Source organism: Corapipo altera, unplaced genomic scaffold (genome assembly GCF_003945725.1).
Source record: "Corapipo altera isolate COAL_440 unplaced genomic scaffold, ASM394572v1 44b, whole genome shotgun sequence".
NCBI classification, from domain to species: Eukaryota; Metazoa; Chordata; class Aves; order Passeriformes; family Pipridae; genus Corapipo; species Corapipo altera.
In genome coordinates this window covers 3,850,646-3,875,186 of record NW_020884932.1, presented here as the reverse complement: position 1 = coordinate 3,875,186, position 24,541 = coordinate 3,850,646, and the positions used below count along the sequence as shown (strand labels likewise).

Sequence of the window (24,541 nt, the reverse complement as noted above, 5' to 3'; positions counted from 1 at the left end):
TGGTCCACCTAGACAGTACCTTTCTCCAGCCTTCCCACTTGATTCTGAGACGCTAGACAAAAGCACTGTTCGAGATGTTAAAAACTGAGCATTTCCCAGATTTTCCTTGTGAAAACATGAAAAACCCATGTTATTGTCTTGCTGTACTGGAAACTGTCTAATGAAGCACATTGTATGAAGCAATGTGCATTTTGCTTCATATTTTTTTATGTATTTTGCTTTTATGGCTATTGATTCTCCTGCAGATGTAGGACAGAAAGCCAACTGAGTACATTTCAGTTTACTGTAAGCTGTTTACTTATATGTACCCTGACTAGCAAGCTAATGCCAGAACAAGGTTTCCCTAACCAGTAACTCACAGCACTGGAAGTAATTTAAAACACCAAGTTAAAAGTGTACTATATTACTGTAAATGAGTGAGGAGGGGATTACTGTAAATTTAGAGGAGGGGATAGGACCAGTCTAACAACTTTTCAGCTCAGGGCCATGTTTTACGAGCATTATACGAGTATTTCATAAGCATAACACCTCCCCTAAGGTGCTACTTGGCAGGGAAGAGCAGATTCTCATTTTAAAAAGATTTAAGCAGGAAGACATGGAAGCAATTGTGTATCAGCAAGGTGTTAGGACAGCCAGGTAACTCTAGTCTTACAGAAAAAAAAAGCACTGTAAAAAATTATCTGTAAAATTCCAGCAACTGTGCAGCTACGTGGACACAAAATTATGTAGGCCAGAGGAAAAGCTGTGATTATAAAGTAAATTGAGAAAGAACTGGCACAGAGAGGTTAAAGCAGAAAAGGGAAGGAGGATGGAAGCCTTAATGGGTGATAAAAGGAAGTTAATGAAAGCATCTGAAACAATGACAGTATCAGAGTTTAGGACTAGTGATTTTCTAACAGAAAATATAAGGTCAGAGGGGAAAGTATAAGGTAACTATGTGAGTGCATTACCCAAATGCTGCTAACTTTTGGATTTAGCTAAATTGAAACAACAGAAATCTGTGTTAAGTAAAAATCCACCACACCGGCAGACAATTAGAAAAAGATTCTAAAAAGCTCAGATCAGGAGTGTGTAAGGGCAAATGGTGATGCATTCTGGGTCAGTATCTTACTCACCTCTGCAGCCTCTTTCTGGGGTTGCTACCATGTTATTTTGTTCTTGATATGCTTTTTACTATTTAATGAATCTCCCTATTTGGCAGATTCAGGCAAGTTGCATAACTGAAACACTTTTTTGCAGCTCAGGAAGAGTATGTCTGTCATTCATATGTGATACAGTCTGCAATCTCAAAGAAATGACAACAGTTGTTTCCAGACAGCTCTGAGAAAAACCGTATCATACTACTGGTAAAGTAGTACAAAACTAGGTTGTGAAAAGCCTGGGTTACTATAAGCTAACTCTGGAATGTGCTTTCAACCTAGCAAACTCCACATGAATCCTTTTAACCTTCTAAAAAGGATCTGTCTTCCTCCACTTGATGAAATTACTATCGTTCCCTTTGCGTTATTCTCTTGGAGGAAAAAAAATTATTTTTAAAAATTCCAAATCATGTTCCTTTTTGGATTTGTGATTTCCAACTAAAATCCACAACATCAATTAGCTTCCAATCCGCTCTATTCTTTACAGAAGCCTTCTTCAGTGAGGACTGAATTCAAAGGTGTTCTTGCAGAAGAGCTATCATAGTGACAGTTAAAATATTGCTAAGACAATTATACTATTACAAATTCCAAGAATTATCTTTCATTTCAATATATGTATGTTTATGATTAGCGTACATATCTTTCATGTCCCTTCTCTAACAAAAATTTAACAACTCACAATAAGCAGTTTCATATCCCTGTCTGAACAGCAAAATATTGTACTACTACAAACAAACTAAAAGAAAAGTCTCAAATGGTGTCTGTATATTCCTTAGACACAAGGTTTCAGGAAGGAAACTGATTTCCTCATCCTGTTAGTATTCATAAACTGCCAAGATATCAGCCGGATGAACTCTTCCCACACTGAGGGGTTACAGTTGCTTTTTATGTTATTGAGCAATAAACCAGTGTATTCTCTGCACAATTAAGACCATTAGGTTGACACACCAAAATACCAAAAACTGTTCCTCCTCTAAATAGGAGAAAGACCTCCTCCACACACATAATATCAAAGTACTGGGTTGCTATTGTTCAGCTGCTGAAAGGTAATGCACTTACAGAACAGCATTCAAGCAGCTTTTCCTCATTCAAGCTGGAAATGTTTACTGCCAGTACTGAAGTGTGCTCTTCAACTTGCTCACCGGACTCTTTGTTTCTACCCGATGCATTAAAACAAGATGGCCACATATAAACTAAACCCCATGGGAGAACAATTCTTCAGCTGTAGATGAACAAAAATTGCTGTACGTTGAATCTAATTTTACTTTAATTATACTTACAATTTGCACATTACATCAGAATCATCCTTGGGATATCAGACTGCAATTCTAAGTTTGCAGTTTATCAACAAGCTGACAAAGAAAACATAGTGGACTGAAAAGCTAAAATTTCAAATGAACTTGGATGAAACGCTTGAAAAGCAGGATGGCATTATTACAATCAAATTTACTTAAATCACTGATGTTAGTCATTACTTAAAATGTCAAGTAAAGCATCTTTAATTACCACCCTAAAATAATCTTTGCAATTTTCATAATATTCTCATTAGTTGGTAATCATTAAGGTCAACTGATTTGCAGTTAAATCTATATGTAAAGAATATTTTTGCTAACCAAGACAATAACTACATACTTATTTATATACTTAGCCAAGTTTTAATTTTTACAAGCTATTGACAGATTTTTTTTTTTTTACATTTTATTGTGATTTGTGTCAAATAGCTTTTAGATTGAAAGGTAGTAAATTATCCAGCATTCTTTGCTGTTTAAATACAAATGCATTGAGAATGCAAATATGTAAGAAAATGTGTTTGATACTTCAAATTTATTGTATCATATTTTGCAGTTAAGCATTATTTTTTGAGCAAACGGAAAATCTTTTATGTAATTACTGAATAAAAGTAAAAGTATCAGATATTTTTAACATCAGATCCTTCAAGATTTTAATATTTACAGATGATAGCCTCTTTTGCCTAGCTTTTTATCCCAAAACTAGGAAAGGAAAAACACAATGGTTAATTTTTTTCAATTTCCAGAATACCTGTCATTTAAACTGAAATATTATTATTTGCACCTGCAGAACAGATTCCAGTCGTCAAAAGTAATTTCATTACCTCCACACAATCTCATTCCAGGTGCTTAGCCAGAAAATTCTATAGTTCTGTAGTTTAATTGTCTTCAAATCTTTGGCAGAATTAATATAATAAAATGCATTAAATCAGGGTTTTATTGTAGGTTGTCATTATTTCACATTTAGTTTTAAATTCTATTATATTTTCTTCTTAAATGTATTTTGGCCATAATCACTGATCAAAAAAGCATAAAAGGAGAGATTACAATGCAACTGTGGAAGTATTATTCGTTCTGTGAAGTACAACAAAACCAGTAAAAATTATCGAGAATGCTCTTTTCTTCTCTAAGACTGCAGTAAATGAGTGTTAAGCTTATCTCACTATGTACTCAACACTTTCCAATGAGAAACATCAATAAGAAAGGAAAATCCTTTTTATTCAAAAAACAAGCTTGGATACACAAGGAAGCGTAACGTGGTTCAGAGTTAAGACAAGTCAGTGTTCCTACCAGCATTCCTATTCAACTGCAAAATTATCTGGTTGATATTAACTAAAGGGTTTCCAAATTTCCCGGTTTCATTTTCCCCTGTAGAAAGAAAAATGCTGCTTGTTTTAATCACTAAAATGTAAAGACTGTATACCAGTTATTTTAGAAGGAGATATCAATTTTTAATTCTAAATAGTTTGCTTATGTGTTGTTTATTATTGGCATTACAATGGCTGACATAGGCTTCCATCAGAGTGGGGGTCCACTGCGATAGGTGCTATTTATAGAGCTAACAATATACAAACTCCTTTTCCTGACTAATTTACAAGACAGGAAGCAGCATTATCCCTACTTTTAGATGCAAAGCCAAGATAAAAAAGGAGAGACTTAATCTGAGTGTGTATGGAGAATTAAAGCACAAAAAAACCCTAAACAGAGTACTTAGAAATCTTAATTTTCATATTGAAATTATTTAAAATAAGAAAGCATCATTACCTATACATAAAGTTTAAGAAACTGGTTACATCAGAAGCGCAACAGGACTTGGTTGAACCAGAATGCAATTCAAAACAGGAATTTGGGGAATCTTTAAGACTATAGTTGGGCATTTTCCACCAGAAATCTCAATCCCAGGACAGAATGGCTACATGTTGGCTGTTTCAACATATAGTCTTCTCACAACAACGCAGCAGTTAAATGTGTATGTTCTCCTAATAAAATTGTTTAATGATTCTGATATAACATAATGATCACCATGACAAAAGGGATTGTGATTTTCAAGTTTAGTAATAAAATTCTTCAGGCAATAATCACCACATGATGTTTTTTTATGACTTCTGCACTGAATTACAATGCATAGTCTTTGGACCACACAAGTAAAATTATATCTTTAAATGCAGACAAAAGCCAAGGAGAGTACACTTACAATTTTATTTAGGCTTCCTTTTCATTCTAATACCACAAAAAATATTTATAATTCTTATTCTCCAGTGATTTGAGTAGTAAGAAAAGACTCTCTTATCTAATATTCAAAATGTTATAGGATTAAGCTTTATGTTTGACAAATTGTTAATTAAGACATCCTAGTATTCTTTGTCATTTTATCAACCATATTTGATGATTCTGCATTCCTTAACACATTCAAGTTCAATTCAAATTTAGAAGGCACTGTATATATAAGCAATTATCCTGGATGTCTTCCTCCTCCATCTCAACCAATGTGGAAAACAAAGCCATGCTAATTTCATTTAGCAGTATTGGTACTTTGTAGCATAAGAGAACATTGACCAGAATTAGCTTTCTCCAGATGGATCATGTTTGATGCCACTCTTTTCTAAACACTTAAGCCTCTATTAAGACATTTTAAAACCACTGGAAATGAAAACACACACACAAAAAACCTCAACTCACTTTCCCTAATAAATCCTGTTGTTGCCATAGTCTCTGCCTCTGTGTTATTGCTCTGAAAAAGAATAGTCTTTCCTTGGCAATCAACATTATTACAGGGCCATGCACAACACTGAAATATAATCAGTTTAGTAACACTACTTTGTAAACACTTGAATGCACAATGTTTCAGGATGACTGTTGAAAATAAACCATTAAAACAGCATCCAAAAGCTAACATTAGGTCCAAAACCACATAGCAATTTGTGGCCAGCCATAATGCAGAAGAATATAGTCCTATCTTCCCACATACATCTTGGGACTTTTCCCAGTAAATCTTAAAAGCAACTGCTGAACTCTGGCATGCACGTCCCTTATTTCACAGGCTTTAACTGTAGCAGCACCACACAACTCAGCCCACTTGGTATTCAGACCTGTACAACCGTGACAGATCTTAAAAAAGATGTCCTGTCTACCATTCCCATTCTTCACAAGAGGTTAATTTGCAGTATAAGGTCCCTCAGTCTCTGCAGCATTCTACAACAGAGGGTTTTTATTGAGCACTCCCTTAGTCTTTTTAGCATACAGCCCTCTGACATGGTTCTCTTTGCCTGAATTCCCGAAAGAAAATATTTGTAGTCCAAAGATTCTGAAACAGTTGTTTGAAAAAGGACTGTTTCTTGTCCCGGTGTTCAGCTCCTAATAATGCCATTCATATTCAGGAGCAGCTAGCAGTTGACATATAAATTCCTCAGTCCTGTCCTGAATTTTTTTTCCTTCTCCTTTTCTCTGCCTTTCAAGGTTTCAAGAAATCAACCTTTGTATATGAGGAGAAGGAAACTAAAGGCAGAAAAGAGAGATCTGGGACTGCCACAAGTTCTAAGATTGTTTAGGAATTATGACAGAAAGTGACAAGATAAATGAAGAATTCAGGGATAAGTGACTCATGTACTAACATAAAGACATTTTTACAAACTTTTTGTCTTTTCTCCTGGAACATCACTATAAAGTTTATTTCTATAAATACCTTTCCACATCTCTGATGCAATGTGTGGAGCCATAGGTGCAACCATAATGCAGAGGGAAGCCAAGGCATCTTCAAATTCTGTGCTATGGAGAATAAGAGGCCGAGGAGCTTGCTAAGTGAAAAGACAAGGAAAACAAAACAAATTGTTAACACTCTGAGGTGGGGGGGAAAGCAGTTTAATTAAGAAGAAAATGCAGCAATAAAACCTAAAATCAATGTCTTGCTTAGGACAGTGTCACGTCACAATAAATTGAAAACTTATGAAAAGTTCTGGAGAATTAAAATCACAACCCTTGGTGCTCTCTAACACTTAGAAGCTAATCCTGAAGTGGCTGATGAAGACCCTTGGGGATCTGCTCTAGCACAGGTGTCTGAACACAGACTCATGTGGACAACAGTGGTCCTCAAAATCATTTAGAGGGCTTCCATTTCTAGAAGTGCAATCTTAGATAAAACCAGAGCTATCTGAGAAGAGGTGAAGTACTTGTATAAGACAGTCAAACAGTGTTGGATGCAGCATGGGTTTTGTTTGGATAAGGTTCAGTTGTACAGAATCACAGAGTGGCTTAAGTAAAGCTGAGTTTAGTGACAAAGTGAGGTTTTAGAGCTGAAGGAAGCTTAGGGACTGAAAAGCACAGCATACTCTTTTACTGCTTGATGTTCTGATTGTTTTAGTAAAGCGTTCTTATTCTCTAGTACAAAAAATGTTCAATTTCTTGCAAAAGGTACAAGACTGACAAAATTTGAATCCTCATTCCTCTACTGTAACTTCAAAGAAAAGATACAGCACTAAAAGTGGCTGGATGAATTTTTTCTTTCCTTGTGTGAGAGATTACATCCCATGGTAAATTCAGCTGCTGCATTTATTTTGTAATCCACCCCTCTAATGAAATGGCACAGAAAAACGTCAGTACATGTCAGCTTATGGGAATTATTTGGTGGGAGAGCACCCACTCCTGTCTACTAGAAAATTTTCCAAAACCAGTGATTTGCTTGACACAGACCACAAATGTTGTCAGAGGGCATCTTCTTATCACTGATACTAACAAGGTGAATGCAAACTATATTTCAGTAAGCTACTATCTGCTTTCTGTGTTTAATCCTTGCCCACTTCCCCCCTTCCTCCTTTCAACTGGGAGTGAAAGAGCAAGTGTCAGTATGCTATACAGAAGGTTGTTCTTCAAAGATACTGCATTGACTTCTTTGGTCAAGAAATATGTCAGTGTTTAAACATCTGGCTGTCTGTAGGACACCAATCTTTGTTTATGTAATTTTAAAAAAAAACACGAAAGTATCTGAGGCTTAAGTTATCTCAGTACAGCACTTGTGCATAATCTACTTAACTTTTTGTTTAGTTCCTTGATTTTGCCAATAATCTCCTTGGAAACCATAAGGTATAAAATGCTATTTCTATAAAGAAGTTGAAACTTTCAAAATTATATTTAATTTCTAGTCTAGTCTAGTCTAGATCAGGTTGCCATTATATGCTTGAAGGATTGTTCAACTAGATCTAAAAGTAGTAACAAAAGTAATGATAATGGTTTATTACATTTCATATATCATCACTGGCTGATATACAACATAATCTAAATAAAAAATGCTGGAGACTTTTACATCTGTTTAAAAAAGAAGGATTTGCAAACTCTCTTACTTGCCAACAGTTCAGTGGTGTAAGCTGTCTTTGAGGAATGTAAAATTATGTGTGATTTTCCTTCCAAAGAATAACCCTTTTAAAATCAGAATGTTTGGTGATTCTATAACATCCTATACCTAGCTACCTATGCATCTAGAAGAGAACTAAACAAAATGTATCCTTTTGAAATTACAGGATGCATATGCAAACCTCAGAATCTAGTGGCTCTAATATCATCAAGCTCCTCCTGCAAAACTGTATATATTTCAGGGTTACAGTGATATTAGAACGTGCTGCTTTTGAACTGAATGATTCAACAAGGCTCTCGACTCGATAACACTGTTTATGACAGTCAATGATTTACAGAAAGCTGGACCTATAGTTCAGGAGGCTCCTGCTTTGTATAAAACCTAATAGGAAGAGGGTCTGAGAGAAAAATACCTTCATGAATACCAGGTACTTACGTGGAGTATATTAGTGAGGCTCATCAATCGGGAAATAGCTGCATTGAACAAATGGTCCTTTGTGAAGTACTCGGTTACCTTGAGTTAGAAGAAAAGGTCTGTCACTAATTACTTGAAATTCTAAAACACGGAATATTGGCTTTTTAAATTGAAAAGTATTATTGATAATCAATCTCAATTTGTGAAATATGTGCATATTACCTCTTACATGAAAATCACTTTAGTTCGCAAACACATCGTATGTGCAATCACACATATGTTTGGGAAAATAAATCATATAAATTTGAACTGAGCTTCTCCTCAGTTTCAGAATTTTAAAAGCTTCAATCAATGCTAATGAGAACTGTGCATTAGCAATCATCCTTTATTTCCTCTAATAAAATAGTCTCCCTTTGCCCCTAACAAGAGGCCTTCATTCTTGTAAATCCATTTATGCTGGTCAATGCTTGTTCATAGATTGCAAGATTATAATTCTAAAGTCTGCTAAAAGATCTGGAAGGTCTCTCACAACAGGGTTTAAACTGGCAAAAGTTTTTATCCACAGAAGAATCTTTTAAGTTAATTTTGCAGGTATTTAAGTCTCCGTCTGAGTCTTGGATAATTGAATTGACACTAATCACAGCAGGAGACAACAGAGAAGTAGAGATAAACAATCATTTCAGTATTTTTTTTAGGATACCCTAATATATTTTCACCAAATAATTCTATATGGAACAGCAGGCATGATAATGAGGTATGAAGCAAAAAGATCAAAAGCTTTCCTTAGGGATAACCTCCAGCACTCACCTACAGTTTTGCCACTGGAAATGGAGTTACTTGAATCCCAGATTGATAACATTTTACTGCTGTAACATTTCATCCCTTAAATGAGATGCACATCCTTTAAATAAATTCTATCACACAGAATTTGTGGGTAAATAAATTTATACAGAGAACAATTCACTTAAAAATAATGAACTACTCATCTGGGGAAAAAGTTTTTGGCTCTGTAAGTCAAACATACGGTTTTAGCATAAGCAGTAACTTATTTGGTCAGTTACAAAATATGTAAGTGTTTCTTTTAACCTCAGATATCACCAGATTCTTCTGCTCCCAGATATTTTTCGCTTCAGCCTTCTCTTTCTTACTCAGAAGCTCAGGATTGGGCATGGTTCCTGAAGTCCTTGCTTCGATAATTTTGGTTACAAGTGCCCAAAGGCGCATCTGCCATCTCTGAACGCCTGGCACAGCATCAGCTGAGATTAATGAAAGATTTCAGAAACAAATTTCAGTTACACTTAATGAATACAAAACTTTAAAAAAAAGCAGAAAGGACAAAAAACACTAAACATTTTTTAAAAAAAAACCCTGTATTTTAAATGAAAGATGTCAATGCAATTAAAAATGCCTTTACAAGTAATTCCAGGTTGCTTTAATGGAATAAAATCAATAAGACAAAAGTATTTTTCTGCAATGACTTTAAAATATATATATAGTAAGAACATAGCATATATAGCAGAAGTATTTGCTAAAATCTGTAAAATAACCTAATATTATGTCAGTGTTAAAATGTTCATCTTGTATTTTAAGGACTCAACAAATGAGTTGTGCATGCTCTCATTTTTCGAACTCATGGAAGTATACAAATATATATATATATATACACACACATGTATGCACACAGGTACTTTTCAAATTGAGAAATTTCTTTTAAAATTTGATTTTAGAAATCACATATACTTTTGTTGCTACAGATATCCTATTCTGCTAATGAGTAGAGTAGGATCCTTGGTACCATCTTTGGACACAGCTTAGTTTGGGATGTGGAGACTATAAAGCTGTTCATCATGACCCTAAAGGCATCAGTCCCACTCTGTGGCTGCTCTAAGAATGTGTTTCTGTGACCTCAGGATCGTGCTACAGAGAGGCCCCAAGCTACTGCAGCACACAGCCATGTCCTCCATGTGGTGTGATGCAGAGACACTAGTGAAGGTATGCTTGAGGTGTGGCACTGGTACAGCTTTAGCCCTCTCTTCCAGATGTTCCGTGTTTCTACTGGACTGTGCAGCACCACATCACACTGCATGCACAGTATCAACATATCACAGTTTCAACATATCCTATGATGTCCCAACCAGCAAGAGCTTCCAGTTCTGCTCTGGCAACTGCACTTGAGAACTGCCTGGACTACTACTAAACTGGGAGAAGTAAAAGACATGGAAGTGACTGCAATACATGTGAATTACCTGTATGATTGCACTAGATGTAAGACTTCCTGTACATCTGGGAACAGTAAAGCTGTTGATTATGTCCACATGATCTTCATGAATTCTCATAGGTGGGATTGGGATAATTATGCTGTCCCCAATCTTCCCATCTCCTAGTCATACCAGAAGGCTATAGATCATCTAGACATGATAGGCTTGGAATCATCCAGACTGTAGTAATGGTGTAATAAGCTGCTGGGTAAGTTTGACCACATCTGGACCTAAAAAGTCTGGGAGACTTCTTTGCCCACACCAAGGCAGAGAATGACATGAGACCATGCTTTGACATTCACCACTGAAAGGACAAGGAATTCAGTCCAAAGGGCAGTCATCAAAAGGCTATCAAAATACATCCAGTGAAGAGAGGGATCACAACAACTGAGAACCAGTGTTTAATATTCTCTGAATTAGACAATTTTCTGTATTGGATTTGCGTGGCAAGGTTTTGGTAGTGAGGGGCTACAGGAGTGGCTTCTCTGATAAGCTGCTAGAAGCTTCCGGCATGCCCAACAGAGCGAATGAAGCTGAGCCCAGGAAGAAGGGAAGGGTAGGGGAAAGGTGTTTATTTCTCATTAATTTTAATTTGTAAGAAATTAAACTAATTTCTCAGTTGAGTCTCTCTTCCCATGATGGCAACTGCTGAGTGATCTCCTTGTCCTTATCTGAATGCATGAGCCTTCTTTTGTACTTTTCTCCCTCCCTCTGTCCATTTGAAAAGTGCAGAGTAATAGAGCAGCTTGGTGGGCATCTGACAACCAGCCCAAGGTCAAACCCAACACAACTTGCTTGATTTCTTCAATTTAAACATTCACAATTTTGTTATCATTAAGAAATTTAGACCAAAGCTTAAACATTTAAGACATGCTTTTCATCTGCTTTTGATTTTCTTCTCCCCTGGAAATATCTTGATGCTGCTAAAATCTCCTATTGCTCACATTTTCCAATACTCTCAACATGACATGACTCCGAAATCTTTCTTTGTATTTCTCAAGTGGTAAACAGGTTGGTTTGAATGACTAAAGGCATTTTTGGTAGCATTATACCTGCACGTGTTCAGCTTTCTTAAAAAATGCATAACCACCAACCACTTTGCAACCAGGATTTTCTACATGCTATTCTCTCAAAACCATAATTACTCCACTTTCAAGATCCAAAAATTCAGCAAAAAGATTGTGCATCACTGAATTAGCTGCTTCAGCTGTGTACTGTCAGGGATGCAGCTGTTGAAGCTTGATTCTAAGTAGTTAATTCTTTTTAAGAGACCTTTTCATATGCCTAGCTCTCTACTGTTGCGATTAGATAGTGACAGAAAGCCAACTAAGAAGTCCAGTACATACAATAGAGCAATAATATATAAATGAACATACATGAATGTAAAGGGTGACAGACACCAACTGAAATAATGCTTAGTGCAGGCTGAACTAAGTAGCAGGAAGTTAACATATAAATGAATAAAGAACTACAACATTTAAAACCAGGTGTTAAACCAGGAGTGTTTTATTAAAGCCTTATGCAACAAGAAAGCTAGATTTAAATGAATGCATAAGACTACATTAAAATGCATGAACCACAGTAGATAAAAGAAATTAAGACCTGTCAGTATGATGAATTGCATGATAGCAGTAAATAAGTGCATAGGAGGGCAATTCTTAACTTACTCAAGAAATAATCCCATAGAAATGCCATGTCTACAAATATTAGTTACTGGGAACTCTGATTATGTTCTAATGAGATTCTTCTGAGAACTATTTCATAGTCCAGTTTACAAAAGTCATTGCATGTGTGTAAATAAATGGAAATAACAAAATATTGTAAAGTTTTATCTGTAATCTGATATGATTAGAAAAAGTTTTTCAGTTGATCAATCATCGCTAATTTAAAAAAAAAGAGAATGAGGTCCAAGATTGCAGAAGAAAATACCCCTTAAATACTTTTCACATAATGCTTTTAGCTTATAAGAGGTAAGCTGCTTGAAATGATCTTGCAAGCCTGCCTCTCAGGGACAGCTTTGTGACCCCCTCTCTTTTAAAAGAAACAAGCAATAAAATCTGTTTATTATACTTTTTGATTAATTTGTTCCAAAACCTGGGCATCAAGAATTGTATTAATTTTGTGTTTAAAATATAACATGCTAGGAAAAAAAAAAAAAAAAACCACAACAAAATAAACAACAGAAACAATCTGACTTACTTTTAGCATCCCACAAAATATCTTGTTCTGGAGGAGCAGCAAACAGAATGTAAAGACGTAGGGTGTCAATGCCATACTCTTTCACTAATTTTTCAGGGTCTATTCCATTGTACTTAGATTTGCTCATTTTTTCCCAAGTAACTTGGAGCTTCTCACCAGTTTTTAGGTGAACTGGTTCAGTTCCTAAATATTAAGACATAAAAAAAATATTAAACCAAATTTTTCTTACTTGTAACCGCAATTAATTTTGTTCCCTAAGCATAAGAAGAGACAACTATTTCTCGTGTATTTTTTTTCCCAAAGACAGCTTAAAGAGGAAAGACACCCATTCTAAACACTCTTCCTTCCCACATTTTTCCTACAGTAATGTTTTAACAGAGTAATATCCCAATGCTTCCATCACGTTATGACAAAAAGTCTCATAGCATTGGAAGCTGTATCTAGCACGCATCCTGTGTGCTACCTTCAGAGCCCCTGAGATTTAAGCATTGTTATAACCATGACATTTAAAACCTCCTAGATAGGTGTACTGATTTGGTACAATTCTGACTTGCACTTAGCTTTTACAAATACTAGATTTACAGGTTTCAATTGCAGTAAGTTATCCTGAAAAGAATGTGCCTTCTGTTGCATGAATTCCAAGACAGAATGGGGCATTTACACCGAAAAAGGTGCAACTGAGCAAAACCATCTACTACAGAAAAGCCCTATCTTTTCTGGAAGAAAACAGGATAGCAGGCAGTGGAAAAACGTAAGAGGGTTGTTTGGTTTCATGTTTTTTAATTGACTTACAGGGTTTGTATGCAGGAGAAGAACAGTGAAAACAATGTTGCACAAGAGGACTGCTTAAGGAAAGTCTATATGACCAAACCACTTTTGTTGCTACAGGTCCCATAGCCAGGACTTGCTGGTCCAGCTTATGCAGTGAAGGCTCTAGAAAGCACTTGAGAAACAGCATTGTTTCCTACACCCTTTACATGCCTAATATCTACTGCATCTGTGTTAGCTTTGCCATGATGTTTTTGTAGGCTGTCTGTTTACTGGGACTACAGGCTCCATTCAGCAAGCTGCTGATCATTGTCTTAACAAAAGTGACTTTTATCTTTTGGACTATACTGGAGCTAAAATAATAACATAGCACTGTTTCTGTGTTTGGATGCAATTAAAAGCTGCTGGATTAGTAGGATCTCTGTCCACTCGGTAGCGCATATGAATCCAAAACTCACAGAAGTTGCTCACAAATTTAAATATTACAAGGATTCATTTTCTCTTTCAAATTTTCCCAACACTAAGACCTGTACACTGAAGAAGTCCCTGGATGCACCTATGTGGATTTTCCCATGTAGTTTCTCTTACCAGTGAGATCAACCTCCTCTCTCTTCAAACACTGGCCTGTTGTTCGTAGTCTGAATGTCTGACTCTTGATAAGACCTTGAACCAAGAGCTTATGGAAAGGCTCCCTAGGGATAGAAGGAAAAAGAAACTCTTAAAAAGAGCTGTCAAGAGCATACTTTATGATAAACCTCAGGTGTCGAGCCAATCAGGCACAAGTATTTAATGAAAGAAGAATTTCAAGCTGACTATCATAAACAGTTGCCACCTTAGAAAGAGTACTTTGTGCATTTATTCATGGTGGCTGGCTGGCAAGTATAAGTATTTATTTGCATTCCACACACATTCTTGCACCCTGATTTAGTACTAAGTTATTCTAATGTCACTTTTCAAATTAGCATATGGATAACACACAGAAATTTTTTAGCCAACTGTGCAATTTCCCTAACTTCAAGTTAAATCTCTTGCATAAAAGCATTCAAGTACCTGGTCTCACTGTCTTACAAATATTTAGCTCTTGCTTCTCTCTGAGGAGCACAGTATTTTGAACAAATCAAAATGTTGCTCCACATTTCTTTCTATAGAGATAAGATCGTTTCTCTAACATAAGCACTTGCATGCCTTGTCCCATTGCAGAACTAGCCACGAAGGCCTAGCTGTACAAAAAAAATACACTAGAAAAAGTGGATGCAAGGCTGGAAAGTTTGTATGTCAGTGCATCAGTTTTTTTAGCACCTCGAATGTTGAAACTTTACTTTTCTAGCAAAATTTACATCAGGAAGAGTAAACTGTCACCAAATGCATGTATGATAGGGCTAGAAAGAGCCTTGAAGGGAAGTATTGCACTCAGCAAGAAATAAACTCTAAGTAAACACTGCTCTGGTTGACAGATATGCTATAGCAGCCACCTCCTTTAATGACCTTGCATTTCTAATGCATTAAGTCAGAAGTCTGTCCCTGTTTTCACAGAAAAAAAGACAACAAAATTAATCTCTAGAGCCTTTGGTCCCCTCTCAATAATCCAGGAAAGTAAGGCAGTTCTAACAGCAGCCTCAAGAACAGCAGGGGTCAGGGAGGAGGTATGGAGCCAGTCCCAGAAGGCACACACAGTCTGGGAGCCTTCTCATGGGATCCACCAGCACAGAGACATCAGTGACCATCATTCTGGAGGACATGTTAATCAGTACTGGGTACTACTGACTTGCACCTCCTAATGCTCACATGTGTGCTCAGCTTTAAGCAATCTGAATTCTCCACACTTGCACCTAACAAAGCCTCAAATATGTACAGAACAACTTATGTAAAAAGGATGTATCACTATTTCCTAGTTTTTAAAAAGTTAGAATAAATCTCCCTAAAGAAGAAATAGTAAAAGCAGACTTCCACATTTTACTTCACATGTACAAAAAAGTCATAATCCAAAACACTACTCACTTTTAAGGAGTTAATTTATATTTTACATTATTAGGATATACAAATTATATGACAATTTATCTCATTATTTAAAACACAGTAATTTATTTAATAATACAGTTAAAGCATTAATAAATTATATAACAACTATAAATGTTTTCACCATATTAAAGCAGATATCTTCCAAGTATTAGTTATTAAACCCTTTTCATGACTCTGATGTAAGGACATATCTGAAAACAAAACCTTAAATTGAGAGAGAGAAAGTGATAGGCTTCATATTTTACCTTCAAAATATTCATGTTTGAACATGAGTTACCTTCCTTGTGCAAGTACTGGTACATATTGATGTATCATTCAGTCACAAAGAAGTATGAGTCTCTGCCATGCCGCCTGGTTTTATCAACAATGTTAAGTAAGAGCAGCAATTCAAATATCTCTTACAAATATTTTCTAGACAACATTTTACATTTTGCCTGAAAAATCTTGTTGTTTAGAAACAAAGTAAAGGAACTTTAGGAGATGAGAACTGGAGTCAAATTTAGACAGTACAAACAAAAAAAAGTATTTTAAAAATAGGATGCAAAAATCATTTAAAATTTCAAAAAATTATCACATAATTAGAAGGTGAAAATTTGGAGCAAAAATTTTGTAATACTATGAACAACAAGAGTGGGAAGTTGCTCCAGGAGATAACAGTTCAGGATAAGTTTTTTCTACAAACTAAAGACATTACACCAAAGAAAAATAAAAATAATTTCCCCCTCTGTCATTCAGTACTTCAATCTGTTTAAGATCTCAAACAGTTATTAAAATAGCTACACTTCCTGCTATCTAAAATAAAGCTAATGAGGTAGCCAGACCATCCAAATCAGATAGCGCTTTCCACTGGAAGTGATTTTTCAAGGAACACTTTAATGACAAAGAGTTAGTTCAGATCATATGCCAAGTTATTAAAAGCTGAATGCGGGAATGAGCATTTCTTATTTTTGTTTATGCTGACAGAGAGTACAAAAATGCAATACAAAATACATTACCAAGTATGGGGAAACACCCCCCCTCACGTGTTCCTAGTGGGAGACCACAGGAGAATGGAGACATGCCCAAAATGAGAAAGCCAGAGCCTGTCTAATAAACACAGGGCTCAGAAACAAATTAAGCCCTTCACTGAATGTCTCCCGAAATGCACAGTGATTTTGCCAGTGCTGTGGTGGCTCCATCTCATGTTCACATGCAGAGCTACACTTGGATTTACATGGACAAAACTGCACACCTCAAACCTTCCCCTCTGAAGACAGCAATGAGCTGCTTCGTTGCAGAAGGGAACTGTCAAGGGGCCACAGCACAGCATGTGTGATGAAATTCTGATCTAAATACTGCAGCACCCAGTCACGGCATCATAAATACCTCCTGATCTAAACCACTGTGAACAATGGAAATTAAGCCATCCTCAGACACACTGACATTACTGGCACAGTAACAAAGAGGTGTCTGGAGTTTCTTTGAATGCTTAATCACATTTCAGATCGTAAGTATGCTGGAATGGCATAAGCCTTCACCAGTCCGTGAAGTTGGTTTGTGTTCATGCTGAAGTATGAGCACTGAGACCTTGGTCATGTGCAGCTTTTGATCATGTTGTATGTCCCACCTGTGAAGTCTGTCTGACACCTCTAAGAAGGATCAGCTGTGCTTGCCATGAAATGTGTAATCCATCTTTTCCCTTTCTGTACTGCTCACGTACAAGTTCATCTCTGTGACAGACTCATCTCAATATACAGGACCATGCAATGGATAGTAGGAAAAGTATGACTGACAGATCAGGAATTCCTGCTCAGTGCCGTGTCCTCAACGCTCTTTGCTTTGCTCTGTGCAAGGTGAGCAGAACTTTCAATCCAACTACAAATGACCTGGCTGGAAGGACTCTGTGGAACCTGCCACAGTTATAAGTAGTGGATTCAGAAGAAGGGATAGCCCTAGCAAGGGCTCCCTGCATGTATTTGCACCACGCACCTTTAGAAAGGCCGAGAGAGCCTGATGTTGTGCCCTGGAGCAAAGACAAGACCTTGATCAGTTACTATCAGTTGAGTTCACGGGGTTGTGAAACCTGCTGTTAGATCTAGCTGGAACAACCCAGCAACCTTGTGAAAGTGACTGGAGAATGCGGAAGCTGATCATTTTATGCAGAAAAAGGATGATACAATATTGAATATTCAAGATTCTACACAGTCAACAGCTGAGTGCTTTTACTTAAAATCAGCACTAGTGATAAGGTCCCAAATGAATGCAGAGCAGCTCTAACATCCTTCCTTCACAGAATAAGCTATTTCTGTCACACACATATCTTCTTTTATTCTGTAATGCATTATATGAAAAAAGTGCCTTCTTACTCAGCAGATTTGCTCTCTATCACGGTCAGATCTGCTGACTTAATGGCAACAATAACCTTTTTTGGAGTCCTTCAGGGAGAATGTGCTAGATTCCATTTCCAACTTACGCATCAGACAGAATTGATTACTGAAGTCTAGGGAAGGAACAGATTCTGTGTAACTCATACTTGCAGTAATACAGCTGAGCAGGTGTAACCGAGTATGTCAGCACACACTCATCATGGTGGATTAAGCTGGAACAGATGAGGAGTTTGCTGGCCTCAGCTGCTTACCTGGCCCCTCTCCCCGTGGTGGTCACAGCTGGGAGGGCTCACTGGCTTGTGAATTAATTATAGAACCAATGCACTTTACAGACCAGATTGCTAAATCAAATTGACATCAATTTGGGCTTAATCTGAGATCACATGTACGAATACCCAGAGGGTGCCATTTATTCTGCCTTGTCATTACTGAGGAAATGAGGAACAGTATCCACCATCTTCAGTCCAATGCATTAAAAAATAAAATAAAAGATTGTGCCTCATCTTCAGGGGATATTTAAGCTATATTGACACCTGTACAATTTTAAATGCTTACAAACACTTTAATTTCTTATGAAAGCATGTATGATATCTGTAAATGCCTATGTTATTATACACACTGCCTGAAATATTTCTACAATAATAATCATTGCACCATATTTGAAGAGATTCCTTTGAAAATCTACAGTATGGATTTTTAACATCTGTTTGCAACCACATTATTATATTAATAACCATTAATACAGAATTAAAGACTAGCAAGAAATATTTTAATGGATTTGAAAGTCAGAAGATAGGAGCCTAATAATGAAAATTTCCACCAATAAAACCTATCAAAATGAAAAATTACTACAGAGAAATAGGGGAATCATAAAAATTTGTAAGGATGCTAGATAACACTTTAAACAGTGGCAGCTCTCATTAACTGAGATATAGCAGAATTTTCTTAATTTAATCTGTGAACAAGACCTAAGCTACTAGAGAAAGATTGAAAATGCACTAGGGGGCAGTGTTTTTTAACATTTTAATGTCTTCCCCCAGAACTGTGGGTTTCGAAACTAAGCCTGAGCTTCCTAACAATAAGCCTGTTGTTTCTAATCACATTTTTCCAATCTCTGAGACTAGCCCTTGAGCAGTTCAAACAGAAGACTGAGCAAAAGTGGCTTCTGACCAATGCTAAAACATTTAAAACACACGGAAATATTTATAAAGGAGTTATAATTTCCATATCAAAACAAAATCCTAATTTGACTTCATGGTTTCAAAGCACCTAATGCAGTAACATGCATAGAGCTAAAGCACGCAACCAATTTTGTGCATGAAGATGAATTTCTTACAATCACCTTGCAGTCTGAGCACACACTGTCAAAGCAGTTCATACAACCAACCCGCAGGGCAGTGTGCTATCACATACAGATCTTCACATGTGCAACAGTTCTTCAGATTCTATATGGTGTTAAAGGAATTCTTCATAGTCTTGCAAACTGCTTCTACAGAAAGCAATTTTGATTTTTTTCTGCTTTTGTCACTAGATTTTTTTTTTTAAGTGGAAGTTAAGAGTTTTCTTCTGCAATCTACTATATTTAGTCCAGTCTACGGTACACACACAGCTTTTGTGCTACTGCTCTGTCACAGCCGAGGGTGAACAAAACACATTCCAAATTAATACAGCTGCAGAATCACAGAGTCCTTAGATTGGAAGTCATTTGGTGCAGCTCTTTTCTCACATCACACCTAACTTCAGGTTGTTCAGGGTCCCATCTGGCTGAGTTTTAAAAATATCTGATGATGGAAATGCCACAATGTTTCTGGTCAAATCATTCCACTCTCATCACCTTCATAGTCAAAACTATTTTCCTTCTGTGCAGCTGAACCTCACTGCAATCGGTGACTGTTACTCCTGTCCCTTCTCTGTACATCTCTGTACAGAGTCTGGTTCTGTCTTAGCTATAAACTTCCTTTAGGTAGCAGTAGACTGAATTACATTCCCTCCTTAGCCTTCTCTTCTCCATGGGGAACACACTCAACTCCCTTACACTCTTTCTCTGACATATGCTGCACCCCCTGAATATCTTAATGCTCATCCCCTACATCCAGTTTGACAGTGTCCCTCACACTGGGAAGAGTGAGTGGGGACCTGTCAAAACTCGACACAGTATCCTAGATGTGCCTTCCTGAACGATGAGCAGAGCTAACCAAACCTGAACATGGTTTTGCTAACGCAGTGGAACAGACTGTCACGCTGACTACTGACTCACATGTAACTTGCTGTTCATCAGGATCCCTAAAGCCCTTCTCTGTTGCGATCCTCCCCACACAGATGGCATAGCCCTTGTTCTGTGGGTAATCTGCTCCATGTCCAATCCAGAACCTTGTCTTCAGATTTCAGACCCGCTTTTCCCCTCATCAAAGTCATCTGCATAGCATGGCTTTTCTCAGTGTGCAGTGATAATGAACTTGTTAAGGGTGAGCACTTGATTGCACTGCCAAGGTTGTTGCTGAAGATGTAAAATAATATTGGACTCAGTGGTGCCTCCTGAGGAATACCACTTGCAAACAGCTAATTTTGAATCTGATGGTCCAAACAGCTTTTTCATCCATACTGCAGTCCACCCGCTCAGCCTATATCTCCCCAGTCAGACTACAAGTATGCCATGGGAGAATTTGTTAAAAGCCTTGTTAAAGTTGTAAAAGATATGCACAGCTCTCTCCTCATCTGCAGATGGAATCATCTCACCATAGAAGGAAAGCAGATTAAGTTAGGCATAATTTTCTCTTGGTAAATCCATGGTGGCTACTCTCAGTCACCTTGTCATAAACGTGCCTTGAACTTGTATGTGTCTTATGTGTTTACTTAAGTGATCCCTAACTTGATCCTACTTTACAGTGGGTAGTATCTCTCTCCTTCAAACTCTCCTACTAAGCACAGATCTTGACAGGAAATGTCAAGGCAAAGGCTATCCTTTGCTGCTTAGGCTCTTTGTCTGATTTTGCCTCAGGCCAACATTTTCTTTGATGTTCTCTTCAATGTATCTGCAGAAGTCTTTCTTACTGCCTTTGCATTCTTCACCAGTTTAAATTCTAGACGAGCTATGGCCTTTCCTAATTCAACTTTGTCTGCCTAGTCAATGCTTCCATGTTTCTCCAGTGGTAGCTCATCCTCGCTTCCACTTTCCTTGTGCTGCTTTTGGTTCTTAAGGTCATGTGGAGGGTCCCTTTTCAGTCAAGCTGAAAGCCTCCCTGTTTTGTTGCACACCAAAGTGGACCACTTACTTTGCAAGAACATCTCCCCTGCACTGTAATCTCACTTCATACTGACAATACTTCAGCCACAGCTAATGTCATTTAGAGAGCTGGAAGAATTTGACTAGCAAGAGAACATTTTGCTGCTGTATGTTACAGCTCCACTAGATGGCTGATGGATTAGGATTGTAAAGTCTTTTGTAGAATTATTAAGCCTAAATTTTCTTGCAAGGGAAAGCTCTGAAATTCTCTGCTTAAAGGAATAGTGCTTCTGAGAGAAAGAGTCCACCCCGTGAGAGAAGAACTAGCCTTCCTGCTGCAGCTGCACAAGCTGGAGGCAACAGAGGGAACACAAATAGTCTACATCCAAAATTTCAGATACAGTATTTACAGCAAACTGTTTGCAGGCAAGAACGAGTTATGAAAACACATTGTCTACTTTCATCAAATTATTATGAAATAACTTGGGGAAATATTCCGCTTGGCTCCGCTAACTAGTCCATCTTTTTCCAGCTCAAAGCTACTTAATTCTAGTTTTGGAGCAAAACTACTGCATTTGAGTGAGTTCAGTGCCATATATATGTAGGCTCCTCTTTTACACCAAGTTTTTAGAGGGGATACTAGTAAAGAATGAGCTTATATGAGTTGCCAGTTGAAAAATTACTGAGCAGTTCTTCTCATGGGGTCACTCATATTGACTCAATTTATTCAATCCTCTCTTCGTTTGAGAGAACAGGAGAGAGCATGGGGGAGCATTTCATTGTTCTGACACTAGTATCCTCCAAGCTAAGGCATTACTGGGATGACATTTTATGGTACAAAAGGGCAGAATTTCAGTGGAAATGGGGACGTTAAGCTAAGAACCTATCTGAGAGGCCAAAGAACAGAACAACAGATGACTCATCAACCTGCATCAAACTTTACCTCTAAAACAAATTGACAGCAGAAAAACATATTGCTTTTGCTTATCAAGACATGTTTTACACTGTTCAGCTCCAATAATACAGTGAATTACAGAAGTGCTTAGTTTTCTACATATACATGGTTCCACTGAAATGAATGGTATTACTGGCAGGAAGTTATCTAATTTGAAATAATAGGGCTAGTCAGAATCCCTGAAGTTACTAGTTTATACATGCTTTTGCAGGTTGAAAATCTACACCAGCATTTTATCACTTGCTCTGAGTCAGTTAATACTCTTGTAATAAAAATGTTATGTATGTACACATACAGAAAGTGCAACTGACTATGAGAAACCAAGTACTGACAAAGTAGGAAAATTCAGACTTATTCAATGTAATGTCCTACCATCATAACAATGTTCACTAATACTCTCGCTAGTCAAATGAAATATGGAAGACTTTTACAGAAATACATAAGGCTTACTTGTGTTTTGTCATCTTTAGATCATGGCAAAAATGGCTGAAAAACCTTGCATAGAATAAGTGCATAACCGCATGCTCCTTTCCTCCGATGTACAAATCCACAGGCATCCAGTAGTCTGCCAAGTCACTACTAAAGGGCCTGAAAAAACACAATTACAGAAAAAATACAGTGTGTAAAAGAAAGACCAGTGCTACTGAAGTAGCTCATCATACTTGACTGGACAACTCTGTTTACCAAGAGCAATACATGTGTGATAAAACTTTCATTTTGCTATCAGATATTTTTAATGTTTTAAGAAGTGAAATGCTTATTATAGACAAAAATTTAATTTCCACTGAGATGCAGATCCACAAAGAGACTATTCTCCTATATTTCAGGTGAGCAACTAAGACTTCACATATAGTACCTGAGAAAGTGATAAAAAGATTTGCCTGCTCATTAAACGACTTTTTTTATAAATACCTTGTGGCTAGCTTTAAATTTTTTAGTATTTATCAAGTTTTATATACAAATATATTAGAGTGAAAGACAAAAGGCATGACCACTCAAAAAAAGTTGATTTTTTTAATGGGAGGTTTGCATTGTTACCATTAGGGGGCAGTGACGCAGTTTAAGGCTACAGAACCTTCTGTAGAGTCAGATGTGTCACCGCACTCCAACTGAAGGAAGCTCGATGAAATGACAGTAAATTTGTCGTTTACAGCAAATTTAATATGCCGTTGGAGGTCATCTGCATGGTTTCCTAGCATTGCTTACTGCTTCATTACATATTGCCATGTCTCTTGTAATGGGCTCTTGCCTCAAAAATACCATTTGTATAGCTCTTCTTTATGACCAGTTTCTAACAACAAATCTACTTGTTTTGTCAGTCTGTCTAATTATTCCCTCTGTTATTTTTTGTAATAGTAACATGTTTTTCCTCACAGATCAGCCCAGAAGCAAATAATGGATCTGGGATTCATGTCTTTAGTGGAACAAATCAAAACTAACTTGTTCATAGGGTTCCAAAATCAGTAGAGTAATTCTTGCAAATTGCAGACCAGTGAAATATGGCTTATGGAAATGAAGGGTTTACATGTGCCTAGCTTAGCTAAAAAAACTAACTAAATAAACCAAATACAGGTAGCAATTTATTGCAGCAGACCATATAAACATTCTCATTTCAATATAAAACTGATTTAGCTACACTAAGCTGTTACTTTGACAGCTGAATGTTACATCTGACTATTTCTTCTTCAACTTCTGGAAAAGTTCCTCTTGTCAAACTGTCACTGGAGAGAAAGCAGTCTGCCTAACTCAGTAATAATAATAATAATATATTCATGCTATCTAGAAAATAATTAAAATTAGCATGAAATAACAGTGTTTGCAAAAGATTTTTCTTTAGTTTAACTAAACTAGTGCTGCAAATGTAAAAAAAATAATTTGCTCAGCAATACTAAGTCAGTGGGTATATGTAGTACGTTCTCAGACACTGCTCTGCACAATAAATAAAGAAACACTTGCCCAAACAGCTCTACATGTGGTATCAATATTTTAAAATGCAACCCTTTTTTGTCTTCCACAGACTACTTAGTAGGCATGTTGCACTAATTACTCTTTGGAAAAAACAATGCTATCAAGCAGCACTATTAAAAGCAGACTATGAAGCAGAAAAACAGCTAAATAACTACATCTGCCTTCCCACACTCTCCAGCCACTAGTGCATAGCACATGAAAAACCTCCTTTCATTAATTTTGCATGTAGTGGAAGTGCTGACACAGGAGTTTGCTGTGATGCCACTTCATTTGTGGTCTGCACACAAGGAAGTAGGAAGAGTCACTAGAATTCAAAAGGAGAGAAATGAAGGTGCTGTTCTTGGCAGCTGGATGTTACACTGGACTATTCCTCTTCTTACCAGTGGAACACCACTGTCTGTCCACACACTGAACTGCTCAGTCCATTGCCAGAGAGGATACACTCTGTGCAACTTACCACAGTCTCAGAGAGTCATGGCAGGCCGTCTGTTATTCTTAATGGAACCCTCTGCTAAGGACTGTTTTCAGCTTCTCATCTGAACATTTCCTCTGTGCCCTGCCCCATAATGTGCTTTTGTGCAAACTTCTGCCCCTTGCCC

General features: G+C 37.0%; 1 protein-coding gene across 2 annotated transcripts in view; it reads right to left on the bottom strand.

The window, feature by feature from the left end:
* LARS2 (leucyl-tRNA synthetase 2, mitochondrial) overlaps positions 1-24,541 on the bottom strand; it is an 86,062-nt gene that overhangs the window by 7,897 nt on the left and 53,624 nt on the right. For both annotated transcript variants that reach the window (XM_027659358.1, XM_027659359.1), the window contains exons 14-19: positions 22,425-22,562; positions 14,000-14,103; positions 12,644-12,826; positions 9,273-9,442; positions 8,208-8,285; positions 6,111-6,222 (exon numbers count right to left, since the gene is read on the bottom strand). In XM_027659358.1, the coding sequence (XP_027515159.1) occupies positions 6,111-6,222; positions 8,208-8,285; positions 9,273-9,442; positions 12,644-12,826; positions 14,000-14,103; positions 22,425-22,562 (785 nt within the window). The remainder of the gene's footprint in view (positions 1-6,110; positions 6,223-8,207; positions 8,286-9,272; positions 9,443-12,643; positions 12,827-13,999; positions 14,104-22,424; positions 22,563-24,541) is intronic.